The 13,832-nt window shown below is 46.9% G+C and overlaps 1 protein-coding gene across 1 annotated transcript in view; it reads left to right on the top strand.

Annotated features, from left to right (window-relative positions):
- DMRT1 (doublesex and mab-3 related transcription factor 1) overlaps window positions 1-13,832 on the top strand; it is a 61,950-nt gene that overhangs the window by 22,934 nt on the left and 25,184 nt on the right. Inside the window, exons 3-4 of the mRNA XM_072859423.1 lie at window positions 1,709-1,992; window positions 12,048-12,210. Coding sequence (XP_072715524.1) covers window positions 1,709-1,992; window positions 12,048-12,210 — 447 coding nt within the window. The remainder of the gene's footprint in view (window positions 1-1,708; window positions 1,993-12,047; window positions 12,211-13,832) is intronic.

The following is a 13,832-nucleotide window of genomic DNA, read 5'->3' on the forward strand; positions in this document are numbered from 1 at the left end:
CTCCTCTGTTCTGTGTGCAAATTTGAGAGTTACTCCCAATGAAAAAGGCCAGCTGGCTAGGTTCTTGCTCACATAGGGCTGAGGGGCAGAAAAATCAGATGCAGGAGGCATAAAATGCTCTGTTTGCTAATAAATGGGTATAGTTCATTGATGTCAACAAAATGTCAGCAAGGGCTGACTGTATAATTTAGTGACCTGGAAGGAGACTATCCATGATTGCAGAGAGCTTTCATTACAGCTGACAAAGTGAAACAGAATTGTATTGTAAATGGCAATAATTGGTAAAACCGATCATTGGATCTAGTGTGCAGCTAGTACACAGTACAGTGGAAGGTGTTACCGTAACTGTGAGAAGCTGGTAAATGCCACCATATTCATTTTGCAGGTGAGTAACCAAGGTACAGATACACCAAGAGAAAGGCACAAAACAAACGAGGCAATGCCTGCCTGACATCTCTCTTAGAGTTGTTATTTCATACGTGCCTATTGTCCATGCTGCTTCATCTCCATGCTGATGGCCCTTGAGAGCTCATCAGTATGCTTTAAGCCACATCCTTTTCTCCTCCACGGTGGAGTTACACAACATCATGGGAAGAGCAGGAGCTTCTTGCAGAAGGCAACATTGTGCTGCAAACACCCTAAGGGTTGGTGCAGGGCAAGGGCTACAGGGATGCAAGCTAGAACCAGGGCTGCATCGATCGTGGGGTTTACAGTTGCTGCCTTGTTTAATATGTAAATGTATATTCACTGTGTGTTAGACTTTCCAAGGTTGTGGCAGTTTTTTGCTGTGTCTGGCTCAGCCAGGTAGCTGATGCAGCGTGTCAGAGCTTGGTTGTGAAACAGTACCAACAAGCACCTTCCTTTTTCATCCTTGCAAGTATCGCAGGGCACTGGTGGCCATTGGAGTGTGGAAAATGGGACTCTAAAAAGCCTCTGAGAAGCCCCCCCCAGTCTTCGGGAACGACCGGGGAGGCAGACCTTTGCGTGGCAGCGTGCTGGGAGCGCAGCCGGCTGGCCCCGGTCTGGAGGCACCCGGGAGCGCAGACAGCAGGTCGCAAACAATCCCCTCCTCCTCCTCTTTCGCCAGTGGTGCAGGAGCTTGTTCTGCTCCGTGATTTTGTAGGTAAACATGCTAAATTGCGTTTGGAGGTCCAGCAGGGATTGAGGGCCTCCCTGCTCAGAGCTAGCCCCTGAGACACCTTGGCTGACCATGCGGTGCTTTCCCTGCTGCAGCTTCCTCTTGGCCTTGTGGCTGCTTGCCTGTTCTAGCGGCATGTTCAGAAAGAGTCCTCTCACCTGCAGGGCAATGGCGTCATCCTGTAGCTAAAGCCTTTCTGCTTCCAAGGGGCTAAGAGAAACTTGGCACACTGTTACAATTTGAAAATAATAGCGGGCTGCATCCTTAGATGGTATAAATCATCATCAGATCGACTGATGCTGCTTGAGGACGGAGAGCACTGTCTTAACCTGCAGTTGGTTTTGTCTCCTGTTTTGCGGTCTGCGGTGTCTGTAGGTGGTCTTCAGCTTTGAGTGCATGTCCGTCCACTTGAGTTTCCACCAAACCCCCAGCTGTGTTTCCCTTTCAGCTCCCATCTCTTCCTATTTATTACCTTCAGGAGAAGTAATAGCTCATCAGAAGGTGAAAGGTAATGGTCTGTCTTCATGGAGCCTCTTGTTTCATAATGGCTTCTGTTTTTTTCTTTTCCAGAGGGGCGGATGCTCATTCAGGACATCCCTTCCATCCCCAGCAGAGGGCACTTGGAGAGCACGTCTGATTTGGTTGTGGACTCCACCTACTACAGCAGTTTTTACCAGCCCTCCCTGTATCCTTACTATAACAACCTGTACAACTACTCCCAGTACCAAATGGCAGTGGCCAGTGAGCCTTCCTCAAGTGAGACGGGGGGTACGATTGTGGGGTCGGCCATGAAAAGCAGCCTTCGAAGCCTCCCAGCAACATACATGCCAAGCCAGTCGGGAAAACAGTGGCAGGTATGATGTTACAGAGGTGTTACACAGAAGAGTGAGGTGGACAATAAGCTGTTTCTTGGGCCTGATTCTGACCTCCTGTTCGCTGGTTTCATGGCAGTGCAAAACCAGAACCAGATTCCAGGGTGGGATTGGGACCCACGTTAGAAAAGTTAACCAAAATGGGTGGTTATGATGCAGCACAACGAAAGCAATGATACAGGTATATGTAGGTTGCCGCAAGCACAGATAAAGGGCACCCACTTGATTTTATCTTCTGATTTATGTCATAGTAGATTATGGGCTGTTTTCCAGAAAAAGAGTCCAAATTAGCCAACATAGCATCCTGGGAGCCTCAGGTGTCATTTCTGAGAGGCTTTGCTCTTCAGGAACCTGTTCTTTTCTGTTCCATCTTTCACATCCAAGGCGCTGAAGTGACCCAGGAGACCATGCTGTTGTGCAGTGGGTTGGTGGCCGTCAGCTGAATGTGACATGGCGTGTTGCTAATGGTGTGTTCTGGCAGTGTCAGCTCCAGGGCTTGCGATTTCGACTTGGGTAGCTCAAGTTACAGGCTGTGCCTAAGAGGTTCACACAAGAGCTCTGTGTACTTCATTAGTTATGGTATATAGCCATCCAAGCGCTCTCACTCTAGGACTTGGTAATTGTAGCCTCCAACTCAGTATTGGTCGAAGACTGGAAAAAACAGAAATCTGCCAAGGCAGGGGATTCTTGGCAAAGTAAGTGGAGCCATTTCAGTGACCCTCAGGCTGTTTGGTCTTGGGCTGCTGTGGTGCTTTTCTGTCCGAGATTGAACTCGGGAGGCTGCACCCTCTGCGTCTGCATACACCCCTGTCCCTTGTCCAAGGGCAGGAGAGCGCAGACCTCTTCTGTAGAGCATTAGGAGAGGGCAGGCTGCCTTCTGCAAAGGCTCTGTTGTGAAACCACTCAACAATGAAAGATTAAGTGTCCACCAAAACCTCCTTTGTGAAGGGAACAGATGGGTCGTCCCCTTTGCTGACAGAGAATTCCTCTAGCAATTCTGGCACAGGGACCAACTCTGAAAGGGCATTTTAACTTCTGATACTGAGGAGCTGGAACTAAGGTTGATTACAATTACTATAGCAGTCCACATCACCTTCAGTGAGGCTTTCCTGTCATTAGACACTTTTTTTGTGGAAAGGTCCTTCTGAAAATGCGAGGGCTTCCTGGGGCAACAGCTGGCAGGTCCATGAATTTTAAGATCACGGCTTTACAGCAGTCTGCATGTCCCTTTTTCACCGTGAGTACAGCTGTACTGTATGTAAAAGAGCTGTCTCCCTTCCTTCTGCTATGTGAGCCCATGCCACGAGAGCTTTCTTCTCTCAGTGTGTTGATAAGCTTCACCACAATCACCTTCAAATACATGGAGGTACACCTTTTCAGTTAGGTTAGTTGATAGCATCCTCTCTAGCTGCTGAATTTGGTCACCACACCAGGGGGAGGATTAGTCAAGGCAAGCTGGGGATAGGATTTTGTACATGGTAATGAGGTGAGGTGCCAGTGCTTTTTTAGCATTTTCATTTTGGTTGGTTGGGTTAACCTGGCACACCATAGCAGAGTATTTCAGATAGAAAGTTACTTCTTCTGAAGCTTTTGCAGTACCTAGCTTGCAGGAGCCTACTGCCGAGCTGATGCTTGGAGACACTGTCGCAATACAAATGAGGGGCAGCAACTTTAATCTTGTGAAAATAATGTTCTTGCAGGCTGTTAGCCCCACACTTCACCATTCCTCCAGCCAGTAGAGACTTCTGTGATTTTACTTGCTTGGGAAAAAGGAAAGTAAATTACAGGTATTGACTATCCTAGTGCATAGTGTTTGAGGAAGAGATGCATGAGGGTATGTTGAAATATGTTAAACCTTGGAGTGAAGATGGTGTCCTCTCAGTTCTGTTGTCATGTACTGTCATTTGAAACTAGACTGTATATATAAGAAGTCTTGGCGTAGAGGGTCCGTTGTCTCACTGTGAGATTGCTTGTTTCTTGTGGGACCTTTGACACTCCCTAAAGAAATAAAAGCAATAGTGTGTTTTCCATGCATTTTTCTCTTGGGGCCCTGCAGAATCTGTAACTAACTTCTGCTTAAGTGCCACTCAAATTAGTGAGATAAGGAAGAGGTGATTAAGGAAAAAAGAGGTAGTTGTTGTCAAAAAGGACCATTTTCCTTCCACCAGCAGGCACCAAGTGCTGGATGTTCATTCCCACCTTGTGGGACGTATCGCATGGTTCCATTCACCTCCATGTGAATTCAGTGATTTACCTCACCTAAGATTTTAATTTCTCCTGGCCAAACCTTTTGGGATCTCTCAGTGCTGTTCTGGTGAGATGTCTGTGCAGAGACTAGAGGTAGTGCTTTCTGCCTGCAGAAGTGACATCTCCCCAGCTTCTAAATGGCCTAAAACCAGGACCTACCTGTCGTGTTCAGTAGGGCAGAGTGTAGTTCAAGGTCAGTGTCATGTAACTTACAAGCTGTTTCTCAGAGGCTGATCTGCAAGAAGGTTTGTTATTGCTGGAAGAGTTATGAATCATGGAGTTTGCATACTGTTAGGACAGCATAACATTGCACAAATAATCATAAAAAGTTTTGCAGTGGGTGCAGTGACGCCGAGGCTGTAAAACACTGTGTGGCACTGAAGATGGTTTGTTGTAAGTGGAACGAGCTCTCAGCTGCTGCACATGGTTAAACATCGATTCTGCACATGGAAGGTTACCAGAAAGGGAAGATCACAGAAATACAGTGTTAAATGGAGAAGGATGAATGAGTTTCTCTGTCAAGCATGGTAAGGAGTTACAGGACAGTTACAGAGCGTGATCCTCAAAGAGGAATCAGGCCTTGCTTATACCTTCAGGGTGTTTTGCTGGCAAACCTATGCAGGCTGATTCTCTCCAGAGGAAACATGTAGCTGTATCTACACAGGGATTTTTGCTGGACTGCCTGTACTGAGTTTATTTTTTACATGCACAGGCTTTCTTAACCAGTTGTCCAGTACAAGTCAGTCTGCTCATGTGACTGGTAGTGGTATAACTGTTTTGATCAAGGTTTTTGATTTTTGCTTCTTTACCAAAGTGATAGGTGTGCAATGCCTGCTGTGACCAAATCAGGGCAGCTTGTGAAGCTATGAGCCCGCAGGAGGGTTTCTTTGTTGGTGTGAGCTACCCATGTGCTCACGGGGAGGTGTCATAGTTTAAGCGGTATAGATGAGACCCCTGCCTTTTCCAGGCTCTGTTGGTGGAGGCTCGCTTGTCCTGGAATAACTACAACCACACAAGGAGAATTGCATACTTAAAGTAAGATAACTTCTGGATGCAGGCAAGGCCTTGAGCAGCCCAGCTGTCTGCTGTTTCAGGATTTAGGGAGCAAGGGAGAAAAGCCGGGGAGGAAACGTGTGAGTGTGTGTGGGATGGGATGAGGATTAATGCATCATTGAGCCTTGGCAAATAAACCGAATCACTGAATCTTTAATGTAGATTAATGTCAGATTTCATTAGTCTTTGTTCTTTGCAGAGGCTCGCGTACTTGAGTGGATTCATAGAGGTGCAATTTTTTTAGATATTTCTGTGTAGGTTTTGTTCATTTGTATATAATTATCCCAGAAGCTGTATCCATCATGATTTGATAAGCATAATGAAGATGATAGTTTTGGTCAAGACCCGTTCAGTCATTTATATTCTGCTGCTTTTGCCAGCTCTAAGGCAGATAATCAGATACGTCTGGTGTTGCACCTGAAGAAAAGACAAGCTTAGGTCGGAGAGGAGGTGTAGCAGATGTGATGGTTACTGTGCATCTCCTTTCACTCCAGTTCTGCGTGAGCATCTGGACCCTCCTTTGAAGCTCTCATAATTGTTCATTACAACAGGAATTTATGTGCATTCAATCCAATTAACAGTTAAATGAGTTCACCAACATTAGCACTGCAAGTCAGAGCATGTTGGTATACAGTGGAAGTTGCTGCTTCTGAAACTGGTCTCACTGCAACCCCCTTAGGGACTGCAACTGGAAAATGATGGGGTGACTGCAGTCTTTTTACCACAACAAAAGTAAAATCTGGATGGACATGTCCGAATCTAATCAGATTTAATTTCTCAAGCTGGCAATGAAACTGCTGGCGTGTGACCCACGGCATAAGGATAATCGAGACTCCTTGTGAGTCGGTGTCCTCCCCAAAAAGTGTTGAAACTCTTCTGGTCCCTACAGCCATACCATTAAAAATCTGCAAGATGCAGAATATGCCCCCACACCTGGAAACCAGTGGCTGAGTTTTCTTTGTTACTCTGGTAACTCCAGGGATCTTGCTTCGGAGAAAGGTTAAGGCTGGCCAGGAGGTTTTGGACAGATTTCAGAATTTCATGTAATTTCTGTTTCATGCTCCAAAGTGTTTTCTCCCTTTCTTCTTTCCTTTTTTTTTTTTTTTTTTTTTTAATGCAGCTTGGCAAACCGGTATTCTCACTTCAAAAACATCAACTTTTTTGTTCTTTCTTTAAACCAGTTTAAAGCAAAAAACTGAAATAAGTATTGGTGAGAATCAGACTGAGAAATTTTAACTCATTGTCTAATATGGGAATTATATTTACCATTTGGAAGTGGAATATTTAGCATTGCTGAGGTAGGAAATTGATCTTCAAGTATTTCTTTAAAAGTAGCAAACATATAGAACTGTCTTTTATTAAATCCAGAAAACTGTGGCCATGATAGGGCACCTAGCAGTTTGAACTCCTAAGAATAGCTGCTTGCTAGTAAAAAAGATTGCTCTTTTCAACTTCCACAACCTGTTTCTAGTTTCTGGCACAGTTTTTCCTCCAGTAAGCCTGGCCTTCTTACAGAAATATGTGGTCTTACTCTCCAGAAAGAGGTGTAAAATGTGTAAAATATATGTGTGTGTGTGTGTAAATATATACATATTGTGCAAGTCACCCGACACAATCCCAATTTTATGTGTAAGCAGTGTATTATATACTGTATTCATAACATACCCTTCACACTACAGATTTATGCTAAAAGTATCCTAATGTTTCTGACAGCTCATGTGTGACATGAATGCAATCCATATTTCTTGGAGGAGCTAATCTAAGCGGTTTATTTTCCGATACTGCTGATAGGGCTATATCTCTAGGTGTCACCGCAGTTGAGATTCTGATGGTAACATATTGTTTATGGGTCACTGCCTTTGTCTAAAAGAATAGGTTGGAACAGAATAGCAAAGGTTAATTAAGTTTGTCTATCAAGGAGGGACAGATATGGATGTGTCTTGTATTTTCTGTGCTAGAATCAAAGTAAGTCAAGGCAGGGTATCATAGACTCATTTTTTCCTCGTGCTGGAAAATATGCTTAGCTGGTTTTAGGAACAAAACAAAGCCACCTTGGGCAGCGCAACTGCAGCGGTAGTTGAGGGGTCAGCTCATGGGCAGTAGTAGCATTGCAAGGTGGGGGAGTAGCAGCAACCCTGGTTTACAGCTGGGGAAACTGAGGCAGGGAAGTGTTAAATAACTTGCCCACGGTCACACAGCCCACAGGTGACAGAGCAGGGGTTCCTGATTTCTGGATTTCCACTCCGGTGCCCAGCGGGTGCCTTCTCACCTCATGCCAAAAAACAGCCTGTGAATTCTGTTGTTTGCAAACAATGACATGTAAATGCAAAATGCAATTTTATGCCCCCTAAAGCTGGCTTTATTTTTAAGATCGAGGCAGAAGGAGGAGGCTATGTTAAAACTCTAACAGAGTTTCCCTGGTGTTTCCATAATTACTGGTTTTGTTTTAAGGCAGCTGTTGGTGAGTTATGGATGAGACAGAAGGATGGAAAGCCTGGGTGAAGTGATTTGGCCAAGATGATGTGGCACACCAGTGGCAGAGCCAAAGGATAGTACTTTGATCTCTTCTGTTGCTCTGAATTTTTTGCAGCCCTTGTCACCCAGGATTAGCGTCCAAGACCTCCTCCTACTTGTCCTTGGGAATAAGCCCCATAGTCAAGATCAACTGCAAAATGTGAAGGTGCTGCTAAGAGTAACGCTGGCTTGCTCACAAGGAGATTGCAGCTGGCAGCTTCTGCAAATAAAAGAATTACCCAGGTGATGTTTTGTCTGAATAAATCATCTGGGAAGGGCAGGGCCAATTTCTCTTCTCTGAGGCTGGAAGGAGAAGTGAGCCACCACTTGTGCTTGCCTTGCCTCTTTTCTGTCTCTGGTCTGGGCACCTCCTCTCCTTGACTCTTCCTCCATGAAGAAGGTGTATAGAGGTTATGCAGATGCTACCAGGAGCTTGGAAGGAGGAGCTGGGCCTTACGTTGCTCTTCCACCAGCTGTTGAGAAAGCTTTTTCACAGGAGTGGTCTGAACTGATGCAAGAGCATTTTCTTTATGCTTCTCTGGCTTTTGCTACATATTCTGTCACTGTTGAGCACTGCTGTAGGGCTGCACTGACTGTTGTGCTGAGTGACGGACAAATCCTGCTTCCAGCTTTCCTGTTTGGGGACAAGCTGTAGCTGCCTCTTGATTCCCCACATTGGCTTTACAAGGCAAGAGGGAAAGAATTTCCACTGCCTGCACGGTCTCTTAATCAGGCCATATGTATTTGTTCATGAGTTATAAGCATCCCACTGTTGCTTGCAGTACATCCTTTGAAAAGTTACTGAGGGTGCACTGTGTTGTACAATTTAGGGGAACCTGTAAATGTTGAATAGGCCAAGTGTGCTTCTCCAAGGATCTGTGTCTCCCACTGAAGTCAGTGAGGTACTTGGTGAATCGATCCTGCGGCTGGGGAAGGGCACAAGCAATGTGTGGCTGGAAGGGGATGCACTGTAAGTGAGCAACTCAGGTGTTCAACTCAGGAGCTCAGCTTGCTCTCTGCAAAGAGCAAGTGCATGCCCTTCCCTTCCACAGCACTTCCTCACCTAAAACGTGCCTTGTTCTTAGGGCGCCTAGCCTGCGGTGATACAAACCAGAGTGGCTTGTGGGACCGTCCCAGCCCTTGCCTGTCTTTGGCCTTGCTGTAGGGCTGGAAGGGGCGAGGAAGGCAGGAGGAGACACCAGAGGGCCAGGCGTCTCCTCCTGTGATCCCTGCATGACCCCAGCCTTCCCTCAGGAAAGCATCCCAAACCTGGCACCTGGCTGCAGCGTTTGGAAGGCCGGCCTGCCCCGCATTAGAAGTGATCTGAATATTCCAGAGGCTGCCCAGGGCTGTTTTTGTCTCCCGTTCTGGCACCCAAAACTGTGCAGGGGCTCTCTAGAGCTGCAGGAGTTAATACAGAGCAAATGCCCCTTCTCATGGGGTAATGATCTCCTAAGCCCCCTTTTTAATGCAGTGCTAAGGTCAAGAATTTTTACGAGTGGTTGTTTTTTTATTGTTACTGTAAAATAGGATTGCTAAGCACTATAAAAAGGAAACCTTATGGTTCAGATTTACTGCAGTGTGTATTCTAAACAGTTTAATAAAACAAAACCAAAAGCTTTTAGATTTTCTTCGGCGGTTAATACACAGCATATTCTTTGCAGAGCCAAGCCTCTGGCTGTCGGTCGAACTGTGGTTCATAGACTTGGTGTGGGTAATAAGATTATAAAACATGTCTCTTGCTAGCCAGCTACCACACACTAATAATAATAGTAGAAATAATTCATTGCATCCAGAGATTTTAGGTGAGTTGTTTTTTTAAGAAATGGAGAAAAACCCTAAAAAAACGTTTGAAAGGAAACAGGTCACTGCATCCACTCTATAGGGAGAGGAAACATGCACGTGATCGTTCCAGTGCCAGGGAGTGGTCCCTCCATTTTGTTACCGCTGCAGTAATGCTGTCTCCTGCAGGTGACCTTTTCTCAGTTGTACGTGTGCACACGTGCACTTGCACAAGGGAGAGGTGGAGATGTGAGGACCGCGGATGCCGCCCGCAGCCCTGCCCCACTGAGGGAAGGAAGACAGTGTGCGCAAAATAGCAGGCAGAGATGAGTTTGCTAACTTTTTTTCCCCTGTACTTCTAGAGCTGTTGAGCTTTGTGGATGTGCAGATTCAAAATGGCCTTTGGACTGAGCTTTTGGGCAGTTTGTATTGCTAATCCATAATTTCAGGGCAGGGGCTGCCTGGGTTTTGTTGAGGGAGTCTGTGCAAAGCACAGATGTCTGTTTCCAAGAGGAGACTGCCCTTTTTCAGAACAGCAGAGGGGATGTCAGTGGCTCTTTTGAGTTCAGGCTTCCTTGGGATAACACGTTAAATTTTTTAAGGGCAATTTACTATTTATCATGGATGAAACTTCGGTGCATGTTGAACTTTTTCTGCATGCATAGGGTGCAGATGGTAGAAAAATCACCTTTTAAGTATTGCTTTGATTTATAATAGAAAAACTCTTACCTTCACAGACTAAAAGCATGTCCTGCCGATCCCTCAGTACATGTGCAAATACGTGCGACTGTGCTGCTGTCGGGAGATGGGCAGAGGTGCACTTTGCTTCCTGTAAACAGCCACTGCTCTCTCTCGGCACTTAATCTCGCTGCAAACCTGGCTCCACATCAAAGCAGGATGTTGCCCTCTGTCTCAGAGAGCACCAGCAGGATTTTATGTGACTCAGGCCATGTTATTTCCGGCTAGGCATACTAAAATTAATATTGAATTATTAAGGGGACCCCTGGAAAACAAGGGGTGGCTGCATTCCGGCTGCTTCGCTGGGAGGTGCTGGTGGCTCCTTCTGCCAGGACCAGACCCTGGGGGTCTGCTGGCGTGGGGCGGCCATCTGGGACAGCAAGTTCAGCCCCTGCCTGCGCTGCTCCCCGGCTCTGAGATTCGCAGCCTGGGAAGGGCTGAGGAGCAGGGAGGGCTCCATGTGCGGCCGGCTGGCACCCGAGGGAGCCGCAGTGGAGCGGGCAGAGCTCCTCTAACCGGGGTGAGACGCGGCTGAAAAGGCTGTCAAGCACTTCTGCTTGCGAAGACGACGTCTAGTGGCATAGCTGGACGTGCGTTACTCGTGGCGCTCCTACCTTCGTACCTGGTACAAAACTGTGGTATTTTTTCTCTGCCCGGAAGCTTTCCATCTTACAGTCATTCACTGCCCAGCAGACTTAGGGAGACCAGGTAGTGTTACCTTTCCTGTTGAAAATCCTAATCTTGTGAAGTGTTTGGCTGCATTTTTTGGAGCACTTGTAGCCTCATTACATTGTAGGGCTTTGGAACAAATAATAGTTTCTTTCATAAAATGAAAATTTGAAAAAGCGTTACTGCCTCTCTGAGGAGATCAGTTTGGATGGTTTCAGGGCATTGGAGTAGGATAAACTTTGATTTCTGACTGCTGCCAACTTGCTGCAGGCTGCGGGAGGGAGAAGGGGTTGTCTGGTGGACACCGTGCTGACACCGCGGACCTGCTGGCTGGTGTCCAGGGCTGGCTCCACTACAGGCTTCCCATGTAGTCTGTCCACAACTTGATTTCTCTGGGTAAATCAGGAAAATATTTTTCCGTCTCACTGGATTGTAAGAAAAGCAATGTGTTTGTGTGCATGTGCCACTGCTCAGATGCTGCGGAGCGTGTCCTGAGGGAGTGGGCCGGTAGGACTGTCCTCCTTAGCCACCCCGTAGGTCCCTGGCAGAGCAGTTACCACCAGTCTGAGATGGGTTAGCGTCTGGGGAGGTGTAGGGACTGGAGGGACACTTCACCTCTGATGCTGGCCGGGTGCCTGCAGTTGAAGGGATCTGGAAAGCTTCTGGTGGTGGTGTCTGTCTGTAAGCAGGGGACTTGCCAGGAAGCTCCTTGCAGTGAAGGGTACATGCTTGTGTGCCAGACACAGCTTCACCTGAGGTAAGATAAACCAGCCATAGGTATGCTGCTGCTGCTGCTGCTGCTGCTGCTGCTGCTGCTAGGTCACATCCCGTACCACGCCAGCTCGCTTGTAGCTGAGCGGTGTGGGCACGCCGTGAGCCAACCAAAGCAAAAACGCAAGGCCAGCGTGTCAGGATTTTGCTTGCCATCCACCCTGTGACCTCCTCCAGAGCCGTGTGCAGGGGGGGCGGCGGGCTGCCGCACGGTGCGGGGGCTCAGCTTTCACAGGCTGCTGTTGCGCTTCTCTCTGCCACAGGTGAAGGGCATGGAGAGCCGCCACGCCGTCAGCTCCCAGTACCGCATGTGCTCCTACTACCCACCCGCTTCCTACCTGGGGCAGGGGGTTGGCGCTCCCACGTGCCTCCCCCAAATCCTGACCTCTGAGGACATCCCCTCCTACTCGGAGTCGAAAGCAAGAGGTAAGTGCACCCACCGGGGCGTCTGGGACCGCCTTGCCTCGGGGCAGGCGCCCGGGAGGTGTGGGTTGCTGCTGGGAAGGAAGCCAGGCATCAGAAAGTAGGTGTTTACAAGGTGGTGGCTGTTTTCTGGAAGGCTTGTAGTGCGGTGGCAACATAGGGCTGTTACTGTACAGCAGTGCAGGCTTGTCCTTCAGAAGTCCCGTGGTTCAGGAGTGCGGTTAGTCGTACCTTTCTGCTCCTGTGTATGTCTCTAAGTTGTACAGAGGGTCACTTGCGGTGCCATCTTTGGTACTCACCACCTGGCTCCTTCACAGGAACAAAGAATTACCTTTGCCCCAACCACAGAATTATCATTCCTCTCTTTTCTTCTCAGAAATTCTGTCTGATTTTTTTCCACAGGCCCCCCACTAAGCCTTTGCTGTCCTCTTCTTTCTGAACCACGTGCAGGAACTATTCCTGCATCCCAACCATGTCGTGAAGCCCTTGGCAGACTTGCCTCCTTGTTTGCTTTCAAATTCATTACTCTGTGTTACTTCATTTAAAACTACTGCAGATAAATTTTTATTTTCATATCCAGTGTTTCTTGGCTGTCCTAAGGATTACTATAATCTGCAATAATTTCCAGAAAAGTGTTGGTGAATTTACCCTGTGGTTTTGACAATGTTTCTCTTGTTTCCGTGTTCCCTTGCTCCAGTAGCAGGTAGAGTGCACACACAGGTGTTAACAGGGCCCTGCTGGAGTAGACCAGCTCCCTTGAGCTGCTTTCCTGTCCCTGGAACAGGACAGTAACTGATGCTAGAGAAACAAGAAGAGAAACAGAGGAAGAGTAGGGTGATCCTACTTCTACGTCCAAAATCCTCCCACTCCTACAGCATTCAAAGGTGTCCTGAGCTGTTGATTGCCTCTGAATCATCGTTTCAGTTACCAGCAGTAGACCTGCACTCTGAATTGAGCTAACCCTTCCATGAGCTTTTCACGCTTTTTGTCTCTCTGTAGCAATCAATTAATTGGGCAGTTTAATTTTTTATGGTCTGTGGGAAGTATTTATTTTTATTTACTTTACACCTGCCAGATTTTTGTGTGGGTTTTTTTTTTTGCACAGAGTCACACCACTGGCAACAGCATCCATCCTCATTTGCTCCTCAATATGCACTTATATATTGATATTAATCTTCTCCTTTTTATACCTGATGGAAGGGTGTATGCTGCAAACGTTCCATAATTGTTTTCAGTCTTGGCCTTTCTGTGGCCAAAGTCCTGGTGTCTGTTGCATTTGTGTTGTGGTGAAGAATATGGTGGTTGTGTCATGACAGGACCTTAAGGACTCAAATGAAGTTTTGGAAGGTGAGGTGTGTATAAAGTCATATGTGTGGCTGGTAATCAGCACTGAGCCCTTGAATTCAGTAACTCCAGAATGATTTATGCTGAGGAGGTGGCTGCTTTTTCGGAATGGCTGTTTTCTGAAAGTTTTCTAACTAACTGTGACGTATCAGGTAGATGAAGAAACAACATGTGGTGTGATGAAAGCTTAGACTTTTCCTTCTTCTCCAGTAGTTTTAAATGGCTTAGAGAAATCAGTGATCCTTGGTTCATTTTCCTTCTCTTTTCTTCAATTTTTTTTT

The sequence above is a fragment of the Ciconia boyciana genome, chromosome 4, assembly GCF_034638445.1.
Source record: "Ciconia boyciana chromosome 4, ASM3463844v1, whole genome shotgun sequence".
Lineage (NCBI taxonomy): Eukaryota > Metazoa > Chordata > Aves > Ciconiiformes > Ciconiidae > Ciconia > Ciconia boyciana.